This window comes from Xiphophorus maculatus, chromosome 6 (genome assembly GCF_002775205.1).
Source record: "Xiphophorus maculatus strain JP 163 A chromosome 6, X_maculatus-5.0-male, whole genome shotgun sequence".
NCBI lineage: Eukaryota > Metazoa > Chordata > Actinopteri > Cyprinodontiformes > Poeciliidae > Xiphophorus > Xiphophorus maculatus.
Genome location: NC_036448.1, coordinates 13742443 through 13761085, shown reverse-complemented (window position 1 = coordinate 13761085; position 18643 = coordinate 13742443). Strand labels below are relative to the sequence as shown.

General features: G+C 35.6%; 1 protein-coding gene across 2 annotated transcripts in view; it reads left to right on the top strand.

Annotated features, from left to right (window-relative positions):
* LOC106699901 (glypican-5-like) overlaps positions 1-18643 on the top strand; it is a 102223-nt gene that overhangs the window by 23104 nt on the left and 60476 nt on the right. For both annotated transcript variants that reach the window (XM_023336010.1, XM_023336009.1), the window contains exon 3: positions 5441-6144. In XM_023336010.1, the coding sequence (XP_023191778.1) occupies positions 5441-6144 (704 nt within the window). The remainder of the gene's footprint in view (positions 1-5440; positions 6145-18643) is intronic.

Below are 18643 nucleotides of genomic sequence, written 5' to 3'. Positions count from 1 at the left end.
GGATGCTTTATTACTGTATCTAACATATGTTTACATAGACTTATTTTCAACTCATAATAGTTCACTAAAATTTTGGCCAGTTGTTTGAACAGATTACCACAGCACCTTTAGACATCTGGAAATTATACCAAAGGATGAATCAGAGTTTTGGAGGTCCACAGTTCTCTTCCTGATATCTTGACTAAGTTTTTTTTAAATTTCCAATGATAACACATAATAAAGGGTATGATTGACATATGCTTTGAAATTCCACCAAAGGGGTTTCACCAATTTAGTCAAAGGTTGTAAATTTACCTATCAGCTTACAACCTTACAAAGGCAAGATATCATCATCCTGGCAAATCCCAAAATATTTAAATGCATAGTAATTTAATGTGAGAAAGGGGAAAAAGAAAAACATGTAATCTCATAAATTTGTCAATATTTTGGCACTTGAGAAAACGCAGATAATGTTTTTTGGTAGTTTTTTTTTGGTAGGATTGTTCTTTTTGATCAGACAATGAGAGAGAACATAGTTCTGTGTCTTTCTATACAGTGTATGTAAACATTTGGTTTTAAGTATGCATGTAACACAAAAATAATGTACTGGGAGTAACAGTTGGTTGTTTCATTGAAAATATATGAACTGCACTGAAGGAAGCTGATTCCTCATAAGCATGGCTGTGTTGTACCAAGTGCTTTCACTATTGAAACCAAAGTAGTACAGCAAGTCAGCTGTTTTCTTTGCAGAAAAGTATTCACATGAGAGTGTTAAACATCCCCAAGTAGTAATTGTAGCTGTTGCTGCAACAGGAGAAACTGCTACTAATACAACTACCTCTTTTACTAGTCATAGAATATAATGTATTTGTGGAGAAATCAGAGCCAATCACAGCAAAGGCAATAAACACTATAGTTGTGACTGAAACCACAGACATACTGCTATGCTTATTTTGAGTCTGATTGTGGCAGCTTCACTATGGTGACACTTAAGTTAAATTGTGCCAGTTAAACATGGGGTATGCTGTGCAGAATGTCAACCAAAGTTGGGTTTTTGTAATTCAAACCAAGTGTTCGCAGTGAACAATTTTGGCTTCAGACTGATGGAAAGATATTGTGTAATACCTAATTTCATAGTCATAAATTTGTACTCACTTTAGCCCATTGCAGGACTATGGGATACAGAATATTTTCCTTGTTTATTCCAATCAAATAGAAACAACAACTGCAGGCATCTCTAATTGTTCTGACATTTTCTGTTTTACAGCTTTGTGACTTTAATTTTTGTGTTTAGGACTTTCATTTAAATGAAAGAAAATTGCCCCATGCAACCTGACCACATTTAAACTGCCTTTCATTTCCCGAGAGAAACACAGACGGGAAGCAATAAAATGTGAGGATAGCCACCAACAAATGCTTGTCTAAATTGAACGTGGTCACATCCAAATTTAGATAGGGTGGTCAGAGAGAACAATCTGAGCCAACTGACTTTCATACAATGGTACTGAGAATCTAAAACAAATGTTTAGGAGATTTCTCAATTGACTTGCAGAATGACAAGTCAGATTTGTGAGTCAGGTAGTGGGCAGGACAAAAATACTTTGCAAAATAAAACCACACAAAAAACAACATATTCCTTTGTTACATTTCTGTGCATTTTTATGTTGCCATAAAAATGTATGGTGAATGTATTTTTAGCATCTGTGTCCTGTAATCTTTATACATATTTTCTATTTATTGAACAATTTAGCATAGTTTTAGATTATTTTGTTTTTGGTATTGTTTTTAAATGTGTTTGGTTTTCACTTTGCTGCTAAGATAATGAGGAACAAATTACTTTAGAAATAGATCATGTTTTTCTTTCAGTGCTAGGAAGCACCTTGTTTTAATGACCTTGCTTCCCCTGTTAGATTACTGTGATGTTGTTTATACAAAAGCACCTGTCACCTGTCTACATATGTTGGATACTGTCTATCATGGTGCATTAGGGTTTATTACAGGATGTAAATCTTTCACTCGCCACTGTAATTTATATTTTCAGGTGAGCTGGCCATAATTATCAGTTTGATTCATGCATTGACTCAAGCATTGGTACATTATATCTATAAAACTATTCTTGGATTGTTCCCACCTTACTTGTCCTCATACTTTTCACTCTGACAGTCCAATCAAGGAATATTCCAGTAGTATGGTCAAAACTCGGGGTTGTTTACAACCTGAACTCTACAGGAGTTTGAAACTATGTCCTTTGTCCTTTGGGACAATTCAAATTTCTTTTATAACAAAATGAGAAATCTTTTGAACCTTGTTTTTGTTTTTAGCTCATACTTTATTAGCTTATTTAATTCAGTTAAATTCCTTAGTTGGTTAGCTGCTGTGTTTTTGTTTGTCTTTTCAAAACTTGTCTCTCTGATCTTGGATCTCAATGAGACAACATGTAAAAATAAAGGTCAAATAAAATATATAAATGACTTTCTATTCTACTCTGTCTATTCTATTCAGTTCCATCCATTTCTCCATCAGTTTTGACTAGCAGTCTTGAAAAGTATCCCAGCAATCTAATTTTGCCAGTGGGCATGGTGCATTCAGGATAATGGGCAGTGTTAGTTTTCACCATATATAGTACTTTAAAAATAGTTTAGAAAGTTGTATACAATTACATGCTACTTGTGTGTTGGACTATCACATAAAATTCCTAAAAAAATACATTGAAGTTTTGGTTGTGCCAACAAACAATGTGAAAAACTTTTAAGTAGTCTGACTAGTTTGGCAAGACTTGTACTCCCCACTGGAAAATAAGGTGTATCCCAGTTTTCCAGAGCATTTTACAGAGTTATCATTGAACTGAAAGATGTCTCTGATGACACCGTCAGCCTGTGTGTGTCTGAACAGGTGTAAATACAGGTGTTTTAGCAAGGCCACCCAGCAGTGTTATATTTTACGCCTCATTCTTCACCTGCAGAGAGCAGAAGTTGTTGTTGGAACCTGCTATGTCTTGTTTGTTTCTCCTGTGTCTAAGCGGAAGAAAATCTAAATCTTTAAAGTAACAACATGTCCTTCCTTCAGAAGTACATGTTTGAAGTAAAATCCATGGAGAGACGGGGAAGTGCTCCAGGCCAAGAGCCAAATGGATCCAGATGTCAGTATGTTCACAAGGTGGAGACATCTTGTACAGTAGTTGTCATTCCTTGTTTAAAAAGTTTAATGGAGTTTTTTTTCTATTTTCCTGGCTTTCTTTGTCTCTGACTTTTTTGTTTTTTTCATTTTTCACATATGTGCCACTCTCTTTGTTAAAACAGCTAAAACACAGAATAGCTGAGGACGGAAACAGAGTGAAACAAGCATCTGGAGCTTACGTGTTTTTAGTGCTGTTTAACCATTTTCTGATGTGTTGTAACAACAGACATTCACCCTTGCAGCCTTGACCTTCAGACATAGTAGCATACTTAACACTCCTGAAGGCTCCATGGGGCATTAAGAGACAGCAAGGTTGGATGAAAATATCTTTTTAACTTTTTCGTAGTTTTTGTAAAAATTAATCTTCACCTTCTCTATTTCTGGTGTTTTTATCCCCTTCGACATCTCTGTGTGGCCTATATTCCGTACTCCTCTTTTTCTTTCCACATGGATTTGCCTTATATCTGTCCCTAGCCTTCACCATTTTCAATTACCATCTCATGTTTTTTTGAGTGCAAACTTCCTTGGTGTTTTCAGGGGCTTTACAAATAAGTTGTACCTTTTACTGGCGATTGGGGAGTCCCTAAGTGTCACAGACAGTACTCCTATTAGTGCAGCTGTTCATGAGGACATGACTGTTGTTATCCTTCTGTCTGTGACCTGGGAGGGGCAGGGCACATGCAAAAAACACAAAAGCATTAACACGCACATGCACACTCCCACACACACACTTGCTAACAAGCTCTTAGCTGAAGTAGAATCTACACTGGAATGACTCTCTCATGAATGAATGTAACATACGGCAATCTAAAAAAATTCCAGAGCACATCAGTAATTCTTTTAAGTTAGCTGTTGCATGTAACATTGGGAGTCAGTGCAGGTATATTCTTATTTTAGAAATGCATGAGTGTATGTAGCCTTGTTTTTGATACAGTCTAAGGGCCATTTTTTCCAACAAAAGCTATGTTGTGACGACTTACTGTTACTTTTAGGCCCAAAGCCCGGATCCCATCAGAAAAGGTGCTGTTTTTAGGTTAGGTTTTAGGTTTAGGACTAGGATATGAATTGAGTTTAGGTTAGGCTTAGGATTAGGCATGTATTGGTAAAGGTTAGGTGTAACCTAACCTAACTGTCTGGGTTAAGCTATAGAAATGTATGAAAAATGAATGCAAGTTGATGCAAAATCCTAGTAAAAGTAAAAAGACAAACTGTGGATGTCTGTGCATGCATACGTGCGTGCGTGTCGGGGTGTGTGCATGTAGGTGTGTGTGGTCATAGTGTTGAATATTGTGTGTGTCCTGGCACCCGAGTTCTCAGGTCTCAGTTTCTGTACAGTTGCTGCTGCTCCTTCATGTCCTGTCATGCTTTCAAGCTTACATCACACCCCAGAGAGTAGTGTTGCATCTAGCACATGCATACACAAACTTACATGAGTATATATATATGCCCAGGGAAGAATGTATGATGGGAAGTGGCATGTCGGAAATATGGCATAAAGTGAAGACACAGTGGGTCATGGGGAGAGGAGAAAGTTTGTAGGGATATAAAAGCATGGGATGTTTGGAAGGGACAGCCTGAGTGGTCAGTCAAATTCATATTAGGTCATTTTGAATTGTAATGTGAAATAACCAATTTACATTTTATCCTGGCAGAGTCATAAAAATACAATAATGGAGTGTGTTAGTAAAGCCTGAAATGTGAGAAAAAAATGTGAAGATGTTTTGCCTGGAATAAAAAAAAACATGACTTAAACTGCATGACCTCGGTCTGCTGCATTTAGTCATGTTTTAGTTAAGCAAAGTTATGTGTCCAAAAGTGAGGTCAGTATTAGATCTGATTAAATTAAATAATGTTTTTTTTTTTTCTCTCAGTAATATTTTTTTATATATTCCTGTGGTTTAAGGTGTATTCCAAGGACACAATGCCAGGACTCACTAAGGTCAATTTTTTTAAATTTATTTCAGGACAATTTTCACAGTAATCAATAAAAGTCTTCAATAAACCTACACGAAATAAAGTGTCATAATAAAATACAGGACTTTGTTATGACCTGACATTTTAATGTATTAAACAATGAGACAAAATATGTGTTCAGTCTGTCCGTCTGCTCAGTTAAGGTTTCTTAATTTGCAAGAAGTTACTCGTTGCAATTCAGGCAATGTAAATCTTTATAGCTTCTTTCTTAAAAATATATGAGTCTATCCTTTTCATTAAAAATGAAATGTTCTGTGTTTATAATTCCTTCTTACATATTTTTTCTGTTCATTTTCTCCTCTCCTTGCAGACATGTTTCAGTACCTCCTGTCATTCTCTCAAGGTCACCTAAGTTCACTATTGGAGGGAACCTACTCATCCCTGTCCCGTCAGGCCTTGCCCCATGTGAATCAACTGTTTTCTTCTCTCTCCCTATACCTACGTGGAGCCAACATTTCCGTTGAGATGACCATTCACAAGTTTTTTAACAACATCTTCCCTCTTGTGTATACACGACTTATAAATCCAGGCATTGGAGGGAGTGTGACAACAAGCAGCACAATGGGTGACTGTCTGCGTATGATCAGACAGGATGTGAAGCCTTTCGGGAATTATCCTGTCACCATGGCTCAGGAACTGGCTGAGGTGTTGGAGGCTGGCAGGCAACTGAGTCTCGCCTTGGATAAAGGACTGGAGGTCATCAATGCAACAGAACATGCCAACCTTAGTAGAGATTGTGTAAAAGGTCTGGCAAAGATGGTGTACTGCTCCCACTGCAGAGGCTTAACACTGATCAAGCCCTGTGCCGGCTACTGCTTGAATGTAATGAGGGGCTGCTTAGCAAGTACGGCAGAGCTGGATCAGCCTTGGAGGATATATATTAGCTCCTTGAAGAAACTAACTCTTGTGATGGCTGGGCACCACAGCCTGGAGCTGGCCATGCTGGGTGTCAGAGGGCATGTTAACGAAGCATTGCTCTATGCACAGATCCATGGTCCACTCATTACTGCTACAGTAAGTACACACAAATAAAATATCTATCAAAACCTTAATAGTTTGCTCCAAAGCAACTAAGCTCTTTATATATGTATATATATATATATACTTCTTTGTTTAATCCCTTTACCTTGTTAGGGTTAAGTGTAAGAATTAGAAATACATTTTTGGTTGCTCGTGGTCTGTGAGTATTTTGTTCACAAGTCTTACAAAAAAACCTGAACACTGCCTTAATGTTGGTGCTGAAACTAATCCAAGAAAAAGAATATTTATTCAAACAGAGCACTTTGCCAAGTGTTCCAAAATTGGCAATGCATCTTAAATTCATCATTGTTGTTTAGGTTCTGACAAGCACAATATTATTTGTCATTGAGAATAATGCAGTGGTCTCAAATATCAAACCTCATACTTTTTGGATTTCACATGGTGTGATTGCAACCATATGCTTTATGTTATATGTGCCTATAACTCATATTTTATATTGTTCCCATTCTCACATGAAGACAGTTCTTGCAATGGAAATCCTACAGTTAAATCCACTGTGAAAGTTGTGATTTTTATTTAACAATACATCCTGGATGCATATCCATACCCTCAGACAGAGTCATGGTTTATAGAAATAAGCAAACAAATAAATCAGTTTGAGTTGGCAGTTTCTTTTTTACACCAATTCATCAGCCAGAACTCTCCATCCATATTCATCTTAAATTATATCCCAGCATACTTTGTGTAGTATTTTATAAACCTAATAATTTTAGGTTGTTAGGAATATACATTTTTAGATTTATTATATCTGATTTAGTTTGATGTTAAGAAACAAAAAAAGTCAGTGCAGCTAAAGGAGGTAATTAAGAGTTTAGAAACAAAAGCTTCCTTTTATCTGTGTTCTCACATATGACTTAATGAAATCACAGTGACCTGTTAGAGAAGTGCTAATTGTTACATGCCAACAATCACTCAGAAAAAGAAAAACATACCCCTTAGCCCATTTATCACCCATCTTTAGATTATTATCTTTGAAACCACAGATTTATAAGGCTAAAAATGTGATACCTGTAAATAGTTTGAAATGTTTCTCACTCCAGGCAGGTTTCTTGTATTTACCACAAACCAAAAGAAATTGCTTTATTGTACTGCAATGCAGTACATAAGCATGCAGTTTTTCTAAAAGTTACACACAAAGAAGCAGAATCTGCATAAAGCAGAAATCAGTATAAAAGAAAATATAATGACTCTTTAGTTACACTTGATGGTTTGCAGAGTGATAACTTCTACTATTCACTGTAGGACTTTACATCAAAAAATTTTATGTGTGCTCTTTACATTTTAAGGCTTATGAAGAATGTTGGATATCATTTGCTTTTAGGAACTCATTCTGCGGTGAGAGCATGAGCACAAGACAGAAGCGATGTGGTCATGTATATTTTGGGAGCCTGGGGTAGGATTATGCCAAGTTGCCACAATTAAGAGAAAGTTGGACAGATTCCAGTAATAAAAAGTACTCTTATTGGGCCCTGGTGGAAATGGTGTTTAGCTATGTTTTCTTTCTATGAATACTGACTTGTTGAATTCGTTTTACAAAATTTCTGTTTGCTGTGCTTGACAGGTTAGAGACTGCGATTTATTGACAAGGTGATAAAAATGTTATAGCTTATTTAACCTGAAAGGAAATTTAATAGTAACTGCTTGGTAAAGATTGCCAGAAATATTAACATTTTAACATGGGAGGCAAATGTTCTCTTGTAGTTTCGTTTAGTTATTGTGTGCTTATGAGCAAATCATAATCGTGGTGCAGCTCAAGGAATTAATAGCCAGGTTTATGTACTCCACTTGACATTCCTGCAACACCATTTGACTAAAGTCCAATACTGAAATAAAAATAGAGGTATTGAAGTATCTACAGACTTCAAGAAGATTTGCAGGCATGCCTTAGAAAGTTACTTCAACTAAATCCTTTTTAGGAGAAACTAAGCATTACTTCAGTGGGCAGTAGGGTTGTTAATATCAAATTATTTGACATTTGTATTTTTTTTTACATTTGATTCTTCATTTTTACAAAATAGCATAAAACGCAAAGAGAAATTCTAAGACAAATACTTTGAACAATTCTACATATTTAATTTTTCCCCAGAAAAATAAATTTCAGTGTAAAATAAACATGACATCTATGCCGAAATCCAAATACTAGGATTTTGTATTTGTAATTGTCCTGCTAATTACAAAATCTAACAATTATTGGCATGCAAATGTTACTACTACTACTACTAGCTACTACTAGCTACTTGAAAATTACATCGATTATGTTGAGTTCGATTATGTTGAGTTTTCCTGATAGGCACTGTTGTAGCTTTGAAACTTAACCAACTGTGATTCAACACCAGTAATATTTTGTTAACACTGACAATCTAGATCTTGGAATTCTGCACTTTACTCACACTTTATTACTTTTATAAACTTTATTTATAGGCTGATGTAGTTTTAAAGGAATGAAGATAACCAAATGAGAGAAAAAGTCAATAAATGAATTGCCGTACAGACTTTGTCATTGAAGTCCTAATGTTTAATTTGAGTGTTTGCACATTTTAGTTCCACTTCTAATCATCCAGGGAGATTTACTTATCAGTCCATTAGCTAATGATTGTAGATGTCTTCAGTTGCTTGCACACACTTGTCCCTGATCTGACCTTTCTTTTTAGCCTGACCAAATTTGAATATTATGATAGCATGCAGCAGCCCTTAACTACTGTGTCCACAGTTTTTCTTACACTGTCTTCAAATCTAACAAGTTACTACTAATTAGGTTATAAGAATACAAAACTGTTGTTTTCAGTGTACAGTTTTCCTCTTTGACCCAATCAGTGATTATTTAAAAATTTGATTATTTTAATTAGTAATGCGACTGTAACAAATCCTATATTTTGTGTACAAGTGGTTCATTATCTATGAATATGAAATATTTAGATTAGTGTGATTTTTTTTCTTGCAGATTTTTAAGCTGAGCTAAACTGACTTTCACATAAAGGGAGGATACAAGAGAAGGGAAGGTTGTAAATGAGCAGATATGATGCTTTTTTTCATCTGAGGCAAATGAATAACAACAATTCTTATAGTTTTTGAAACAGCACAATGACAAAACCTGAACTTTGCTATGTTGCAACTTAAAAATTAGATCCAAAATTCAAAATGATGACAACTGCCTATTTTTACTTTTTAAGTGCAAGAACTTTGGATGTTGGTTTGGAGGTAGCAGCAAACCAATAAAAAATAACTTTTGACCTTCCACTTGCATGTATTTAATGGGAAAAGGACTAAAGCTAAAATAGGACAAAGTTAAAAATATGAGGATGATTAGGATGGATAACTTGATTTTGACTTGGAAAAGTAACATCAAACTGTTTAAGGAATAGGGTAATCTCTTCCTTTTTTTGGTTTACATGGACGTCAACGACCCGAGTGTATGTTGTCATGCATGAGAAAATGCTTTTTTAAAAGTCTCCTTTAATCTTGGCATGATGATGTTGACGGCAGCTGTTGTAAAGTTAACACAAATGCCTAACACATCTGTGTTATGATTTTAGTGGTAACTGCTGGTGCATTGGAAGACTTCAAACGATCGCACGGATTCACAGTGTTTCTCTTCACAGACTTCTTTTTTTACCCTCGTATGTTCCACAGTAACCCAGACAAACCAGATTTCATTTTAGCCCTTGTTCTTCTCTTTTTGAGACAATTCTCCCAACATTTGAAATTACACAAATGTTTTGGCACATTTTGTTACAAGTATCTTTACTCCAAAAAATTTACAAAACTGAATGAAAATTGCACAGTCTCTTCCATATTTTAAATACCCACGGGTTGCATTTTCTCATCATCTGCAAATGATTGAATCAGGATAAACAAGCGTCAGCTTTGTGAGGGAAGCTCGGCTTGCTTTATTGCAGATTGGAATTTGCCCAGTGTGATATACACGCAGCTGCAGCGCTCTTTAATTAGCCCGACTTTATCTGAAAGAAGAGAGAAATAGGCAGTGTGTGGAGGACTGCTTGACAGAGACGGAGTGATGCAGACAGCATGATTTAGAAAGAATGACGGAGACTTTAAAAAGGCAACATTGAAGAAGTGTCAGAGAGAGACAGATGGGAAGAAGGGCCAGAGGATTGATGTTGTAAGCTGTCTACACTCCCATCTTGAAGGCTTTCCAACTAAGAAGAGGCAGTGAATATTTTTCTGATTAAGTGGTCTGAGTCTGATTGAGGCATTTAGATGTTTGTTTTATGAAGTGGCCTACTGGATTTTTGAGTTTTTTTGTAGTTAATGCAGTACACTAAAAAATCACTGTCCCATCTCTAGATTTTAATTGTCCTGTAAAATTTAATTCTGGGCTAATGTATTCACTTAAATTCCACCAATGGTATCTTTATTCTTAAAGGTAAAGTTCTCTTATTTACAACAGACAACTTTTGTTATTAAAAGCATTCCTGCATCACCAGATACAACTTTAAAATACATCATATTTAAAATGTGGTCATGTTGTTGGAGATGCACCCATAACAATCTGTAAAACTTTGATCTACAGGCACCAACATTTGGTGTCTCAGATTTTCATAAATTACTAAAAGTAAAGTGATGTAAAAACAGCATTCAAAACATTTTTTTTAGTTCGTCTGCCTTAAACATGTTTGTGTGTGTGCTGTGTGAGAGACAGAGCAGTTGCTGTAAAATACTATTGTACTAATGTTCAAAAGAAAGACTGCATGTTGTTGGAGTTCTCATTACAATGTATTTAGCATCCAATACTGGCATTACTAATTCTAAACACCAATTTTTCTATTCATTCCCTTGGGTCAGTGGTCCCCAAACTACGGCCCGCAGGCCAGATGCGGCCCGCCTCCACATTTGGTCCGGCCCCCTGAACAATACCAGAGTATTTTCATATATGTGCATTTTTATTTGATAAGTTGGACTTTTGCAATAAAATAAATGTTCCTTAGTAATGAACTTTATTTATTATTAACTACTAGTTAGTAACTATTTTATACATGCATATAATTGACCCTAACCCTTTTTTTTATGTGGAGAACCCAGTGTTATTTGGTTATTATTTATTTCATAAATAGTGTTATTTCCTGACTTTTGTTCTTTGAAGAATCCAGAAAAGGTTATTTGATTGTGCTTTCTGAAAAACAATACATTTTTATGTTTAGCACTCTTACAATCGTCACACTTTTTCTGTTACAAACTGACCCCGGCCCCCCATCAGAGAAGGGACAAGTTATGTGGCCCTCACAGGAGAAAGTTTGGGGACCCCTGCCTTGGGTCATTATCTTACCTCTGAAATTTCCAAAATGCTGAAAACATTTCCAAATCCAACATGTTTCATAACACAGAGGTTGAAAGATCAAATTAATAAAACTGTCTCACTCTCTCACAGCCTGAATGAATCACAGACTTGTCTCAACTCATTGCTGAAAAAATGGTTTACTTTTAAAACCTTTTACACCTTCTGAGTGTCCTCTGACTTCACTCATTATATTTGGAAAAGTGTTTTCTTTGGCATGACATTGTGCTTGCTGATCAGAAAATACAATTGAGTTGTTGAGTTTCTTGCCAGTGACTGGTCAGGACTAATCTGCTTGATAATTGTCCCACTTTGGTCAACTGCCAATTTCTTTATTCATCGGTAATTATAGTTTTTTCATACACTTTCCTTGCCATCTGTCATTCGGATGGGGAAAAAAAGTACAATGGTTCAGAAGTATTGGTTTTCCACAGTGGCTGAATAAAGTCAACATTTAATCCCCACTTCTATGATTAACCTAAAAACACAACCTAACAGTGCTGCTGAGGAAGGAGATAAATTCTCATATTCCCTAAACGTACCCAAATTCTCCCAGATGCTCCAGAATTTCTGCTGGCAACCATCCAGTCACATGTCTGCTTGTTTAACCTCAAGGCCTCCACCACAACACTGCGGCTCCTCCAAAATAAAGACAAAAGGTATTTCTCTGGCTTTATCCTTCCTACAGACAAAAGTTAATGTGACCAAAAGCTCCAGTGTTTGTGTCCTGCAGGGACAAATCATGAATACCTTTTTTTTTCGACTCATCTCCTTGCTAAATCGGCCCTGAAATACTGGTGATTTGTTCAGTTTTAACCTAAAAGCAATACAAAAGAAGTGGAAATAGTTACTTCATGGGACTTTTGACATCCTGCAATTAGGAGTGGAAATAATTTTTTGCACAATTACACAAATATAATAGCACGCAGCAGTAAAAGCTCCACATATGATGTGAAATTACAAGCTGCCATGGGGTTCTTGTTGGAAAATGTAAAAAAACAACAAACTGGCCAAAACAAATCTGGAAGAGATTTCTCGTGCCTGGCTACTGGAGTTTTTCCTTTTTTTCTTTTCTTTTGTTTAGAAACAAAAGCAAAAATGAATACCAAATAAATCTATGAACTGCTATTTACTCAGTTATCTTGTTCAGTTTGCTTGCTTGTTCTGATAGGAACATTTGTGCCAAATTACTGTCCTTAAGAGCTTTGATCATTTCCACAAAAAATGTTTCTGCTTTGCTTCTGTTATTACGTTTTAGCTGTTAATCTCAAAACATTGCCTTCTGAAACCTTATGAAGCACCGATTTTTAATGCCACATAAAGAGAAGAACAGTGATAAAACTCAAATTAACAGAGTTGTGTTTATAAAATTTACAAATCAAATATAAATCAAAATGGGGAAAAACATAAAATTATACATACTGTAAATAAATAATGTGTAAATATTTGTAGGAAACTTTTTGCCATGGTTTATTTTATAAAGATGTTCTAAAATAATGATCTCAAACTCAAGTACTCAAGAGTTGTTGACTTGCAACTTTTAGATGTGTCCCTTGTCCTACACGCTTGAAATAAATGGCAAAACAGCCTCACTTGCATGCAGTCAAACTCTACAGAGTTGGAGTCAGGTGTTCTGAAGCAGAGACATCTAAAAGTTGCAGGACACCGGCCCTGGAGGACTGTAGTTTGAGACCACTGTTCTAAAATAACAGACATGTCGGTGCATAGTGAGACTGTTAATCCCTGAATTATAGTCACTTCAAACTAAGTTAGTTAGTACCTTGGTGCTATTAGCCTTTCAGTTTACTCAAGCACAAAATACATGCGGACAAGACCAAAAGTTGCATGTTTTTGCCATGTCGCCTTACAGCTGCTGTATGTAACTTTAATAAAAAACATGTTTTACATACTTGTTGAAACTGTCACTATGCTATGGTAGTATGGTATGATACAAAAATTTGTGAGAAAATGTAAGGTAATCTGCTTTCTCCCAATGCTAACTAGAAACCACCAATCTTAGCCAGGTGGAGGGTGTGTGCAATATCAATCACCCTCAGTGTGGTGCTGCTCATACTCCAACACATATTCCATTTTCCTCCAACTTTTATACATATTACATACTGTACTGAAGCTTTAAGTTCTGTATTTACATAGACAAATGTTAAGCATTGATTTTGAAATATTTTAAAGACCTCAGTTTTGATTGGTGGCGAGGCAGCTTGAGCACTCAGGGAGAATGCTACCTGAGTAGTAGTCAAATAGGCAAATCTACCTGTGGGCAAATGCTGGCATCTCATTGTGAACTACTTTGTCAATTTCTGGTGAATCCTGCAAAAGATGGTGGCACAAAATATTAAATATTGTCATTTTTCTTTAAGTAAATGAAACATTTAATAATCAAAGTTAAAATTAGGATTCTGTTACCGTGTGATAAACAATCAGTGGTGCAACTTAGCATCGTCTCTTTTACTTTATTTCAGGGAACACTTTTTTCCTGTACCAACACTTTATTCCCCCCCTCATCTGTTCATTTATTCACATTTAACTGAAACTATGAAGTGGAACATATAGATATTCTGTGACTGAAAAAAAGCCCCACAGGAACCCCATCCCACAGTGCTTGAGGTAACAGGGGGCTGAGAAAGTTCCCTTGACTTTACTGGGCAATCCCTTGATAAATAAACTCAAAGGAAAGACCACCGCTGCTATCTGTAAGCCAATACTCCTCTAGAGAAGGGATGGCCCAGGGCTTGGCCCAGATGAAGCTAATTGTCTTGCTGTGTTCCTTTTGCACTTTGTTGCCTTAGGACGATTTAACCATAAAACACACACACATACAAGCACTGCACATTCAGATCAGAATATAGGGGTACACGGCTTCATCTACCCATCTGCACTCCTTTAAATTTAGCATATATCATGCATATTCTGTTGTCTTGGAAAATAGAAAACCTACACCTATAAAGCAAAGATGCAATCTATTGTTTATCTGCTGCAGACTGCAGTAAAAGTCGGGTTTCATTTGACAGCTCAAATGCACAGTAAATGCATGCCTTGTAATTCCCTAAAGAGCTAGCCTGCGGACTGCACACATCCCATCAATCTTCTCCCTCCATCAGTCTCAGTCCTGGAGCAATAATACAAGGAATGTTGTACAAAATAGTTGAAATCGGGACGGAATAAAAACAGCAAACTGGTGACCAAACACATGCACGCTGTACACAACATAATTCAAATTGGAACACTGAGCCCAGATATGATTTTTATTCTCACGCCATCATCAGCTTAGAAGATATTCAATTATTGGCTATGATTTAGCTGGTGTCATTATTCAGCATGTTGTGAGATTGTCCCGTGAGATTCAACGGTCAGCAGCTCTGTCCTCATAGGACATGTCTCATTTTCTAAAGAGGACATTGTTTATTTTCCCTGCAAAGACTCTGCCTGTTGTTTACTCAGTTCTGTTTTTAGTTAGCAAAAGAACAATTTGTACTAGCATTATTGTTTTGAAATTAAGCACTTTCTCCAATCTTTTCTGGCTTGTTTAGAGGTCCTGTGATTTTGAACTTTTTCTCTGAGGTATGCATGCAAAAATAATGGCGTAATATAAACAGAACTGAGATCGACCTCCTTTGCGTGTTCATGTTTACCTTTTCGTCTTTTTTTAGAATAGCAAAGTGTCCGACAAAGGCAGGTGAGAAATGGCATTGTTCTAAATGGAGGCCTAGACTAGTCTCATGAAAAGATTGCATTCTTTGTTTTTTTTTTCTTTCTACAACAAAAATAGTATCCTAGAACACACACCTTTTTTTGCTGAATTTAAATTACAACTTATTGGTATTTAAAATAATATAAATACATTACTTGCAAAAAATTGAATAGCAAATGTTGATATTGTATTTGTACTTTAGATTTTTACACAATGGTATATTTCGATGTTTATTAACCTTATATTTTGCTTAATATTTTATATTTATTAATTATTTGTATGGTGCCTATAAGCATATTTGACTTTTTTTTCTTTAAATTACTACATGTGGAATATGTGGAAGTTCAAGTAGCAGAAATCCACATCTACTTTTTACATCTTATTATATAGACATTTTTTTGCTGTAGTTTATTTCTTTACCCTTTCCTTCTGGATGATCAATTGCCAAGCTAGACTTCATTGTGCATGGTGTTTGTTAAACTATACGCTGCATACTCTTGATTAGCTTAATTGTTTAAGGTAATATGCAGTATGAGAAAAGTAAAGAAAAAAATTTTAGATTTGAGTAGAACGATCTCAGTGTCAGCTCAATGACAATGATGATTTTACTTGAGAAACTTCACTAAAGCTTCTAGCTGATAGCTGCTCCACATATCTGTATTTTCCATAGAGGGCCAGGTAAAAGTTGTTCAACCTGCAACATGTTATTATTACTATACAGAGATTGTTTTATTTCCACAATATATTTCATAATAAGTGACCACAGCAATCAAATCAAAAATCTCACATTACAGAGAAAACTCATTCACCAAAACAGATACCAGTAATTCACTGATTTATTAAATCCTAATTTCACTGTACAGGCAAATTGAAGTTGTAGACTGATCACACTGGAATCTGATGGAGGTTGCGCTAAATTATCAATGTGAAAAACTACAAATAATTGTTTTTTTGATTTTTTTTTTTTGTATTATTGAAAGTTAAATTACAAAAAAGCAAAATGGGTCCAATTTGTCTTCAGACAATTATTTTTAAATTGTTCAGATAAAAAAAGTCAAAAAACTTGAGGTAATAACTCTGCTCCTTGATGGAAGTCTCATAGGGTAAGTGGGTGGTTCTTTAGTATGTCAAGATGGATTGCATTCAGACTGCTAATCTAATTCAGATAAGAGTGTCCCAGACCGCCCCTGAAGATGGTCAAAGGGAAAATGCCTGATTTTGTGGTCTGATTGCCTTCACACTTTCAATCAGTGCACAAAAGTCTATGTGACACAAAATTCAGAGTAAAATGTAATGCTAAATACTTGGGATAAACATTTACTAATTGAATTACAAATTTATCTCACAAACCAGTATAACTTATCCAAGTTAATAATTCCTGCAAAACACAGACTTTCACATGTACCAGAGAAATTTTATGCCATAATCCAAGATCACACATTTTCAATCTGAAAGCAGGATTTCATGTCTTTTGTTCTCAAAATGTTTAGTACTTTTGCTTACATTCTTATTTTGAAAGCAGGATATCTTTCTTCTCAAAAATTGCAATGATTTTACTCAAAACGTCTCCTCCCGGTCAGACTTAGTCTCTGCTCGGAGCGAATCTTCGCTCGCAAAACTCTCTCCTCGCTTAGTGGAATTTTTCTTCCATAATCCAAGAGCACACATTTTCAGTCTGAAAACAGGATTTCACAGCTTTTGTTCTGTGAAATCAAAAGCTGAAATCAAAACAATACTTTTGTTTACACTTTCATTTTGAAAGCATGTTTTTTAGACCTGCCAACTGCTACCGTATGAACATCCTGCCTCTTGACTTTAAGTCATAAAGTATGTGTAATGAATCTTCTGCATTTCATTGAAAGATTGTGTTTCAACTTGAAAAAAGCAGGCATGTGAACCTATCTTTTGGCAGGATGAACCAGATTTGCAAAGGAGGTACATGTAAATGCTTAGGAAAGAAGATGGAATATATTATTTTTAACATTTATAAATATTATAAATATTATAGACATACTATTTCTCTTGATTACATTCATGGTTTTAGTCATATTTATTTATTGACTCCATTATTTCAGTGTGAAAATAGTTGCACCTTTACTTATTTAAACTGTGTTTCACTACCTTAAAGAGGTCTGAAAGACAAGCACAAAGAACATCAAGGCTCATGCAAGGCACATTTTCTCTGTTCACATTACTTAGCCAAAACAGCTGCTGTACTCTTATTTCTTTTTCCAGGGACAATGAAATGTATATGTGTGTGGATATATCTTCTGTGTTTACATGTGTGGCTGCCTGCATGTGTGGCTGCGGGCTGCTCTACCACATGTGAGTGTGTTTTATGGTTCCAGAGGGAGTTAAGGTTAATGCAGTAAAACAACCTTCCTCGTGCCCAGTGTCTGCTTAAAGAGTGGATTTACTGTGCATGTAGTCAGGAAAAGGTTTAGAGCAAACGGCTACGGTGAAGGCTGAAGTTCTTTTCAGTAGTTTAGGTTGTTATGCTGTGAGTTCTAATTTCAAAGCCACTGACTTTCACTAAGAGATGCAGTTGCTTTTATACAATTTTTATTTGCATGCTACAAGAGATGATTAATCAGCAACACCAAGAAAGAAAGTGAATTTATGATGATATCATAAACAATATATAAGCTCTTAAATATTCTGCTTTCTTCTATCAACTCTTAAAGCTTGTCAAGATTCTTTTGTTTTTGGTTTTTTCCGCAATGTTGGAGGTGAGTTGTTTTGAGAAATACTGTCAACTTAAATTTCCAAAAAATAAAAAAGTAATGTGATACACTGGTGGCAAGTGTGGTCTGAAAAATATCTCATGTCAAGAAGAACACTGAATTAACCATATAATGATATAGCAAAATGGTAAGGAGGTATCATTATACATTTCCCTGGCACATAGTGCCATTTTATAGAGCAGTCAAGTAATTATGTTTCCTTCAGTTTTTATAAATATGCCGTATATATTAAACATAACTTTACAGATGCCTTGAAACATAGAAGCTGCATGCTGCTTCTCCATGTTTGGTTCTGATTCTGGAGATGCGGTGTAGACTAGAACCAGAAGACCTGAGTGGTCTGGAAGGTTGATAAAATGACAAAGCAACTTCAATGTATTTTGGTGTTGTGCCATGCAATGATTTATGAAATAAGAAAAGTATTAGAATTGGGGGTGATGTGCTTTCCATAACTGTAATTGTGTTGTGACTATCACAATATATTAACATTTGTTTGGTTTTATTGGGTGTTGCTGCCAGTCTTTGCCTGGTTGCTCTTGAAAAAGAGATTGGTAATCTCAGACATACCTGGTAAATAAAGGTTGCATATATGTAGATGTATACATATTTCTCATTGCATGTAAAAAATGCACATAAAATTTACCTGCCCACTTATTTCATCTGTATTGAAGTTAAATCCTCATTTTCAGGATAGAACTGTTTCAATATATGAAAAACATATTTAAA